This window comes from Orussus abietinus, unplaced genomic scaffold, assembly GCF_000612105.2.
Source record: "Orussus abietinus isolate OABI.00-Male unplaced genomic scaffold, Oabi_2.0 scaffold15, whole genome shotgun sequence".
Lineage (NCBI taxonomy): Eukaryota > Metazoa > Arthropoda > Insecta > Hymenoptera > Orussidae > Orussus > Orussus abietinus.
In genome coordinates, this window is record NW_019396010.1 from 394,195 (window position 1) to 404,195 (window position 10,001).

Sequence of the window (10,001 nt, forward strand, 5' to 3'; positions counted from 1 at the left end):
CGTTATCAGGGCACCGTGATAACGCAGCGCGCGCTCGGAGAAACGCATTATGCGTCGCGGTGATTGCCAGGATCGTAATTCCGCTACCGGGTAAACGCGGGGGGGGGGGGGGATGTAAATTACTACCGCGAGACAATTGCCGTTTACGTGGCTTTTTACTACGATGCATGTATACAGAGGGGGTGCATAATTACTGCGGTGGGGTATTTTTCCCGGCAGGTAGCTTTATTTAATTTCCTTTTCAATTAAACCGAATTTAACGAGGACCGTTTACCAATCCCGGGATTAATTAAAATTCCGGGGATTGAATTTCGAGGGGGGTGGATTTTGCGCCCGATTCGGACATATCTGTCCTGAAATTTGTACACGAGTATTCATGTACAACCGCGAAGGGTGGTTTCATAGGATATGTTCGTATCGGGCTTTATCGGGAGTAATAAGAATTTTGGGGTACTTTGGGTATTGAAGGGTACTTTCTGGACCTTGCATTTTGAACTCAACTCGCCGTCGTTACTCCTTGGCAAGCAGTGACGAGTTGCCGGTGCAACTCACTCTCCCGAGGGCGATGAGGGAGGCGAAGAACAGGCAGCAACTTTCGTCGCTGGCATTGCTGGGCCAGGAGTTTTGGAGGTATCCGATGGCGAACCCGAAGCCCCTGGAGAGCAGCAGCAGCAATACCTCCAGCATCAGCAGTTTCCATGGCGGTGAGGATACGCGTTTAATCGACTCATTAAATCGATCTGTAGACTGGACCCTGGTAGAAAAAATTAAAATTAGATTCAGAAAAAAAAAAAAAAAAGAAATTATAGCCCCGCGAGGATTCTAGAAAACAATCGGATTCCCACGTATTTTTGCAAGGCTAGCCAGTGCCAGATCCGGGGATTGATTTACTTTCATAGTCTGGTGGTCTGAGCGGCAGCTTAGTCGGCTTAGGGCATAATCCACCCCCACGCTGGGGGGTACCCAACTTGTACGGTATAAATTCATCACGGGTCGCCCTTAAGTCCCACTGCCGGTACCGAATCGTCAGGGTGACTTCCGGGTCTTCCACGGATAATCCCTGGATCGGGTTTGCGCATTTATGACGATTGTTTGTCGCAGGTAACAACAACATTGCCGGTACCCCGACGACGGAGAGCATAGTTCTGAACCTGGCACCGATTTCTCAACATGGTAGGTATTTCGGGATCTCGAGCTCAAGTCATCCCCTGCGAGTCCTCTGCACGGAGAAAACTCGGTCATAAATGTATCTTCTTATTTATCGCAAATGATTTATTTTTGCTCGAGGTGTTAAACGTCTCGCGGATATGTTTCGTGGAGGGGCCGGAGAGACTGGAATAAAATTGCGAAGGGGGCGAGGTCTCGTTTCTCATCCCGAGTCGGGATGGATTTATCTCCGTGGAAAGAAGTCGCAGGCAGCGTCGCTGGTAACACGAGTCGGGCGTAACGTCCTTAAAGCGTTCTTATTTTTAGTGAGCACCTCTCCGACGAACACCGTCAGCACGTCGACGTTCGCCTCGTCGCTGCCAAGACAGCCGAGGCCGACCCCGCCGAACACGCTGAACCTGACGACGTTCAACGAGCCGCTGGACAGGAAGGAGAACGCCCTGGAGAGGATGTCACCGGGGGAGAAGCTGTCGCAGAAGCTGATCTCGCCGAACCTGGTGCAGAGCGTGCGCTGCCCCTCGCCGGTGGTGCACAACGTGGAGAGCAACGTGCTGAGCCCGGCCGAGGTGGCGAGGAGCACCTTCGAGACCAGCAGGACCATCGTCGAGACCTCGAAGAGCACCCTGGTGGAGTTCTCGAGGAGCACGAGCAACAAATTCACCTCGAGCGGGTCGACGTTCCACCAGAACCTCGCCAACTTCAACAACCTCTCGAGCGCGAACTCGCCGATCCTTCCAGAGGTGAGGAACGTCATCCTGGAGAGCCAGGGTATGACGCAAAACGTGAAAACCCCTCCGCCCCCGCCGCCAAGGTGGGCGAAACCCGGGGTCAGTCAGAGCCAGAACAATTTCACGGTGACCACGACGGTGACGTTCAACGTCAACCAGAATAGCGAGACCAACTCGCAGGTAATTATAAAATTGGGCCGATGGACCTCGAAGAGAGGAGCAAGGTGGACGGTAAGAGTCATCACGATTTTTTTTTTTCCGCAGCAGAATACTCCCTCGGATCAAAACTCGTCCCTGCTGAGTCCCCAGAGCGCCACGTCGAACAAGTCCCTGGGGTCGAATCTGTCGAGCAAGTCGCCCTTGTCGCCGACGACGCCGGTGCTGTCCCCCACGTCGAAGCTAGTCCCCGGTGCAGGTCTGAAGGGCCAGAGCGTCCTCTCGCCGACGACGCCATCCAGCACCAGCAAGTCGAAGAGGCGCAGGGACCGGGAGGCCCGGAAGAACTCCCAGCACTACCAGGAGTCCGACATCCTCGAGTCGTACTACCGCAGCTCCCCGGGCGACAAGATCTCCGACTACGAGGACATCTGGAACACGACCGACCAGTCCAACCACTCTACCTGGTCGCCGAATGACAAACTACTGCGCTGTGATCTGCCGACGTCCCCGCAGACGAGGCTGAAGAGCTCCAACGACCGGCTGGTGGGCCCGGAGAGGATCGTCAGCCCTGCCGAGAGGTGTCCCAACGAGAGGCTGACCGTCCCCGAGCAGTTCGTCCTCAGGAACGACAGATTCATCCTGAGGAACGACAAGTGCGTCGGCAACGAGAAACTCAGCTACAAGGAGACCGCTTGTCCGGAGTTCAGCAGCTTCAAGCCGGCTCTGGACCCGAAGAGTCCCGACGCGGGCTCCCTGGAAGAGACGGGGATGGAAAAAAGGCCGGATCTGCTTTCCAGAGTCTGTAAGCGACCTGGATTCTTCATTTATTTCATACTCCATTTATCCTAAGCGGTTAGAAAGGTCCTCGGACCTTTGTCGGTCCCCCTCCTAATTAACGTTTCCCTCTGTCGCAGGCAGTGCCAATTCTCTGAACAGTCCCAGCACCGTGACGCCACCCAGGAACAAACTCGGCTTGATGCTTGCCAAGTCGGAGAACAACAGTCCGCTGACCCCGGAGTCGAAGCAAGGCAGCCCGTTCTACGCGGAACCTGCCGACGCGATCGCCCAGAGCGCGGCGATGATACCCAGAAGAAAACCCAGAAATAACCCCGCGGCCAACAAGTACCGACACAGCGAACCGGGCTGGTTGCAGACGCCGGTCGGGAACAACGCGAACCAGCTGCATCCGATCGATTGGGAAGAGTCGGAGGAGACCGAGGACAAGACGCCGCTGATATCCTCGTCGGTGGACAATTTGGCAAAAAGATTGAGCTCCAGGGAGGTGAAGAAGATACCCAGGGCCAAACCCGTGCAGCCTCCGAAAGTCAGGGCCAAGGTCTTCAACGACACCTCCTGGGCCGTGGATTCCAGTTGGGAGTTCATCGGTATGTTGGTCACCAGAGGTAAGGGCTGAACTACCTCGATGGTAAGCTCGACCGTGAATTTCTTCTTCCTTTAAGGACACGAAGAGGAGTGCGAGCCGGACTACGACTGCGACGCCGATTACGACGGCGACAACGTGGCGAGGAAGTTCCCCGACGAGGAGCGCGAGAAGGACGTCGTGGGGAACACACTGACCGTCCAGAGTATCATTCTTCAACGGTACCGTTTAAATTTCAATAATAGAAATGATTTTAGGCGAGGACGAGATCTAGCGTGAGGCCACATTTTCTAGAGAAACGGCGCGCTTGCGTCACCACTGACCTCCCTATTGACATTCCGTGTCGAGAGCCCGTTCCCAGATTGGTTACATCACCGATTCGAGACCGTTTCATCGTTCGAGCTCTGTCTTAATTAATCGTTTTACATCTCGAACGAGAGAAACTGGGATTTCTGGTTCTAACGATCGCTCTTCCGGATCACCGCAGGTACCCTGAGTTGCTGAAGCCGCCAGACGCCACGGAGTCGCTCAACAGCGACAGGAACTCCTCCTACGACAACGTGGAGAAGAGGAACGAGAGGATCGACACCCCCGACACGAGAGGCGACCCCATGTACGACCCTTCCGAGTGGGAGACCACGATAGACACCGACGAGAGCGACGTGGAGAGGATGAAGAGGAACAAGAGCTTCAAGGAGCGCCTGGACCCTCTTCTATGTAAGTCCTTGTCCCGGATAATTGAATCGTATCCTTGAATCCTAGAAAATCACTACGCATCGCGCAATAGTCTCTTCGACAAGGTCTTTGACGATACCGCCGCCTCGATGACCCATCGAATAATTTTTCCTCCCGATAACGCCGCACGTGTGGCATTTATCTCAAGAAAAGCGAGGTCCCTCCGCCTAGTTATCGATGCCCAGCGAAGATTAAGCGATTTTAAGAGCGCACCCGCCGACCTTGCGCTATCTCCGACTCGTATCGCGCTTAATAATAGTCTTAGACCAGGCTGCACCCGAGACAAAGGCCGAAGAAGCGATCCGGGAGCGAACATCGCCGCCTGGCGCCGGATTTCACCGAAGGGACCAGCCGAAGAATTCGACAAACGAATGTAACCTCTACGGAGAATGGGAGCTCGGCCAAATTGCATTAACCAGGACAATCTCGAGGACGAATCATCCTGCCGCTGGGAGGCGAGCGTGATTCCTCGGAATTCTTGGCAAGTTCGTATCATCGCGGTATCATCGGGGAACAACGACCGCTGGCAGATACCCTCGTCCTCGTGTGAACTTGGCTTTGGCTGCCTGGGGAGATAGAAGAACATGGTGTGCACGTAATAAATACCGAGGAGGGCACGCAAACCCACATTTCCAGAGAAGTACGCCTGTCGGTGAGTGGAAGAGCGAGATGGACATATGCGAGGGTCACGGGAGCGAGTGGAAGGAAACTGGGCTGAAGAAAGTGACGGACGAGTTCATGGAACCGATTTCCCCTCGATATGTCGAGCTACGATAGTGGCGGTACTTGGGAATGCCTGGGTACAAATTCCTCAGGCATAGTTCAGGATCCCTGCCGGGAGGTCTAGTTTTATCTTTGCTTTTATCCGAAGCTCGAGCAAACGCAGCAGATACGGATTCTTTCCGAGCGCCGCAAACTGTCGGTTCATCCTCTTCGGATGAAGCTCGACGGAGACGGCTTGAGCCAGCCTAGGACCGTAGAAGCTTATAAGGTCCTTTCGTGAATTTAATCGCAGTTCTTTTTTTTACCGTGGTTTTTCTCAGGCTACCGACGTTGGGTAGATGTTTCGTGGTCGGTGAGTGGAAAGGCGTGGTACGGTGTCGCGTAGCTTTGTTTTGAAAGCGGCGATATGAACATGACAATAATGCCGGTTATGACTTATTACTCCGGGTACCTGAGTGCTCGTTTGTAAAGATTATCCCCGTCTGTCATTCTCGGTGCGCGGCCTGCTACGCATTGTCCCCTCTGCCAGATTCTAAAGTACAACACGGATACTCTCGTCCGTTTGTGTCGACTACCTTCCTAAGAGAGTCGTCTTCCCCAGTGCCCGTTGGTCAGTTGTCGGTGGACGAGCCTCGACGCCTCGTCTAGCCGAAGAGATCCCGAAGAGAACTTTGAGCTTCCCGTGAAGAACGACTGCCATGAACTTTCTACGTTCGAGTCGAGTCTAGTGGACCGAAGCGCAACCCCCTGGAAGACCTTTTGCGACGTTTTGGACCTGGAGGGAGCTCCATCTTTCATTTTGATGACGGTGAAGGGCCTCAAACACATCTGCAGGATATCAACGAAGTATCGCTGATATCCACCTCCAGGGGAGTACGCGAGGATTTATTTTTCTCACGGGACCGATCGAACCGGTGATGGAGCTTCAACGATGATCGGGAGGCGAAGCTCGTCGAGGGATACTTCGTATTTCCGCGATCGGGATTAAATCCTGATCTTCGACGGGGATGCGAGGAAGCGTCCGACTTGAGAAAGGAAATCGTGATTAGGGTCTGAGACCGGATTTCCGAAGAGCTACATGACGAGGGCCAAGATGTTCAGCTGCTCGGTAGAGGTTTCCACGAAGAGGAAGGAGTTCTGCGTGAAGACTCGGCGAGTTTTCCAGAAGATCGGCTCGTGGTTCCAGGACTTGTGCAGGAAGCTGCAGCGATCGGTCGTGGTCCTTAAGAGTAAGGATAGAGGGTCTTAACCGGTGAATCGGGATGGCGGAATATAAATTTCCTCGTAATGGACGTCTTCGTGTACATTTTCTCATACATCCTGCATTCTCTGGTTCCAAGTGGAGAACGTATAATTTGTGAAAAAATAATGGGGCGTATTTTTCTCTTCAGCTCCTCCACGGCTCCAGGCCTTGAGGAACCGGGAGGCTGGAGGAACCGGCTCGACGATCAGAACCTATGCTCTCCAACTTGCCGCCGACAAGACCACCACGTTCTCCCAGAACATCGACAACTTCATCCAGTGCACCAAGGAAGGCAAGGAGGCGAGTCCCCACGTGGTCATGAGGAACATGCGGCAGTTCATGTCGGGGATGAAGAACTACCTGGTGAAGCACGGAGAGCGCGAGTTCGAGAAGGAGGTAGAGAAGGAGCGACTGAAGCTGAAGCCCAACGAGTTCTTGAACCTCGACGCGATCCTGGAAGGCGTCATGATGGGCCTGGTCGTGCGACCTCTCAGAGAGCACGTCTACAGGCTCTTCGTGGACCACTACGCAGCCACGGGATCTCTGCACACCCTTGCCGAGAGCATACAGCACGCGCACGGGAAGCACATCCAGGAACTTGGAGTTCGGGTTAGGAAGACTTGGAAATTAAAATAATCCGCGATCGATTGAACACTGCCGATGTATTAGATTAAAGCTTAAGAATTGTTTCATCCGCAGCCTAAAATCATTCCTCCCTCGGAATCGAGTCTGGATTGCATCCTGAAGTACATCGACCGACTCCAGAAGGCGGACTCTCCCCTGGACAAGCTGGAGAACCTCCTGGCAGCTATTTCTGCCATCTTCAATTCCGTAAGTCTCCAGGTCGAGGTCGAAGTTCCTGGTCGCAAGGTGTGCCAATGCTCCGATGGTTTCAGGTCAAGCATGCCAATTCCGGACGTCACGTGACGCTGGGCGCCGATGATCTTCTACCATTGCTCGTCTGGGTTCTGGTCCGAGGAAGGGTCGTCGGTGCCGAGGTCGAGGCCGAGTACATGTGGGGTCTTCTTCATCCTTCCCTCCTTACTGGCGAAGGAGGTTACTACCTGACGACCCTGTCCAGCGCGGTGCACGTCCTGAAAACCTTCAAGATCAGTCAGGGCACCATGTCCACCTTGAACGTAAGTCTTCGGCCTCCATGTTGCGTATTTCATCGCCTTTGCGAGTAGCTCCAGCTTTTCCGGGATTTCAGGGCTGCGGAACTCCCGACTGCTCCTCTGTCCTGCGAGTTCTCGTGCCGGATGAATTGCACGGCTCCTTGAACACGAGGACGCTTCCGGTGCGGCCGAATATGAACACCAGGGACGTCTGCCGGATCCTGGCGCACAAGACCCGGTGCACGAACCCTCAGGACTACGGCCTCTTTAAGTTGGTGCAAGGGGAAGGTAAGCGAAATCGGTCGAGTGGTGCCACTTGTTCCCGTATCGTTCGATTATTAGCCGCTTGAGGAACCTAACGCGTCACCGGAATTTTCAGAAACTCTGCTCGGCGATCACGAGTGTCCTCAGGAAATCTCCCACTGCCTTTTCGCGTTCAAGCGCATCGACGCGAAGATCGCTTGGCCGAGAACCGCATCGTGAACGACTCGGAATGCCGTCGCGGGTGCATCCGGGATATCTAAACGTGATCCAGACTGGAAGGACGAAACTTGGATCCGCTCCTTTCGCTCGGCAGACGAAGCCGAGAGTAGCGGACTCGTACAAATTCGACACGGCGATCGCGGCTCTGGTTTCTCTCTTTTTTTTTTTTTTTTATTTCACCGGGATATCTGACAGTGGATATTTAAAAACTGTATCTCTTCGTATAGAACGCGTCTTAGCATGTGTGCCGAGTATTTATCAGCGGTCGCGGCTTGTCCGGAAATTATTCCGTGGTATCCAGACGTTCGAAGTTGCCCACTTGGAGAGTTCATTGTCGACGTTGAAAAAAAAAAAGATTCCTTTATCGGGGGCGATCGGTAGAAACGACTTAGAATTCGCCCTCTTCAGGGTTGTTCCTTCGGTAGCGTTAGGTTCGCGATTGGTAACCGGACCAGTTATTTCATTCGCAAGTGGGCAGAAACATTTATATACGTCCCTCGTATTCCTCGATGTTCATTCGGACCATTTATCATTAAATGTAGGACCGTCATCCTTAACACTGCCGCCACGGTGAACGGAGTAGCGGGATCATAAAGTGACCTAGGTCACCTTTGGTATCTAAAGGGACGATGGGAGGAAAAAGTAAACGTATGTTAATCAGTATTTCGAGATTTCGTGAACGTCTACAATAATGACATACTATTAACTAAAACTAGCGGCGTTGTAGAGAGGGGGTCGGCTCCGAGGTGGGGGGCATTGTTGCGACGAGTACGCCAATCATCGTAGTCCTTAACGGCGGAGTTCACGGAAATGTGGTCATTCCGTTGCTGAGATAAATCCAGAGGAAGTACCGTCATAAAGGGAGGCAATTAAGCGAGAAAGGACAGTGCTCTTTGGGGGCCGGACTTGCCGGTAACCGTCATGCAATTGGGTAACCCTTTTTGGGGCTAATTTGTCTCCCTCCTCGAGATCGACTCCGAAATGGTATTCTCTACTTTTTCTATAACCGCGTAAATTTGTAGGGCGTTTAATCACGATTCAAATTCTAGAGTAGGACGAAAGGTAGCCTAGACTCTATTTTAAGTACTTTGTACGAGACGTGGTGAATTACTAAGTAAGCGACCTGTACTTTACGTAAACCTCGTATATTTATTGGAAGTTGTATACATTATTTCTTGTCATTCATCGAGTCCTCTTTACGTCAGATTTTTCTCCCTTTTGAGATCCTTGCAGCTAGATTGATTTTCTTCTTCCCTTTTCGACGGAGGCTGACGAAATTTAGGAACCTAATTGTCTCAAACGAAACGGTGAGAATTTCGATGTTAATTCTTTTTAACCGTCAATTGACGTTTCCGCAAATCAGTCTCGCGCGCGGGATCATCCAACAGCAATAACGTGTCATTGCTTCCTGTACATTTCCGTGTATCTAATTTATTAAACGCGTTTTTACTACTTTTATATATTATAATTGAACGTTCCCACGAAGTGCTTCGTTGTCTATCCCCATTAATCCGATTAATTGTAAGGTTAATGCTTCTAATATGCTAGTCAAGCCGAATACGAATGTGAAGTCTGTAACAACGTTAAGTGTATAATCACTCCGCAACAGCTCTATCAATTGAGAATTACGTCGTTTACGAAACATTACTGCCCCGACCACTTATTATTGTAATAAGTAATATCTACGCTCGGTAAACTTTTTTCTATTACTCGCTGTCTCTATTGTACCGGAAACTTTCGACATGAATAAACTATATTTGATTTAATTCCTCCTCGTAAGTTAGCTTTGACATTTTCGAGGTTTCTCTAACAGGGTTCTGTACGGTAACGAAGAAGACGTCGAAGAACCCAGCCACGGATAACCAGGACAACCAGGAAGTCAACCGTGAGGACGAGGACGCCAAAAAACAAGGTCTCAAGCTGAAGAAACGAGAAAAGCAGCGGATTGAAATTTCCGATTTGTAACAGGAACATAGGATAACCGAGGAGGTGGCACGGAGCTCCTCCCGGGCATAAATTTTAGGGGTTGAAATTTTCGATTTGTAACAGGATCATAGGATAACCGAGGAGGTGGCACGAAATTTCTCCCGGGCAAAAATTTTAGGGGTGAAATTTCCGATACGTAACAGGATCATAGGATAACCGAAGAGGTGGCACGAGTGATTTTCAAGGATCAGGAATAGGCGATTGGAGGTTTCGCTAGACAGGCTCGTTTAATTAAACATACTCATTGTTATTGTTCAATAAATTGCTTTATTGCATTCATT

The 10,001-nt window shown here is 51.6% G+C and overlaps 1 protein-coding gene across 13 annotated transcripts in view; it reads left to right on the plus strand.

The window, feature by feature from the left end:
- The window catches only part of LOC105696402 (protein sprint), a 70,724-nt gene extending 61,224 nt beyond the window's left edge, over window positions 1–9,500 (plus strand). For 5 of the 13 annotated variants that reach the window (XM_023434470.1, XM_023434472.1, XM_023434471.1 and 2 more), the window contains 12 exons: window positions 469–704; window positions 1,102–1,173; window positions 1,459–2,075; window positions 2,160–2,856; window positions 2,969–3,457; window positions 3,515–3,656; window positions 3,923–4,152; window positions 6,285–6,745; window positions 6,836–6,967; window positions 7,033–7,275; window positions 7,347–7,539; window positions 7,631–9,500. In XM_023434470.1, the coding sequence (XP_023290238.1) occupies window positions 469–704; window positions 1,102–1,173; window positions 1,459–2,075; window positions 2,160–2,856; window positions 2,969–3,457; window positions 3,515–3,656; window positions 3,923–4,152; window positions 6,285–6,745; window positions 6,836–6,967; window positions 7,033–7,275; window positions 7,347–7,539; window positions 7,631–7,734 (3,616 nt within the window). In that variant the 3' untranslated portion in view covers window positions 7,735–9,500. The remainder of the gene's footprint in view (window positions 1–468; window positions 705–1,101; window positions 1,174–1,458; window positions 2,076–2,159; window positions 2,857–2,968; window positions 3,458–3,514; window positions 3,657–3,922; window positions 4,153–6,284; window positions 6,746–6,835; window positions 6,968–7,032; window positions 7,276–7,346; window positions 7,540–7,630) is intronic. The other 8 variants (XM_023434474.1, XM_023434468.1, XM_023434475.1 and 5 more) reach the window with 7 other exon arrangements.
- Window positions 9,501–10,001: the final 501 nt, after the last annotated feature.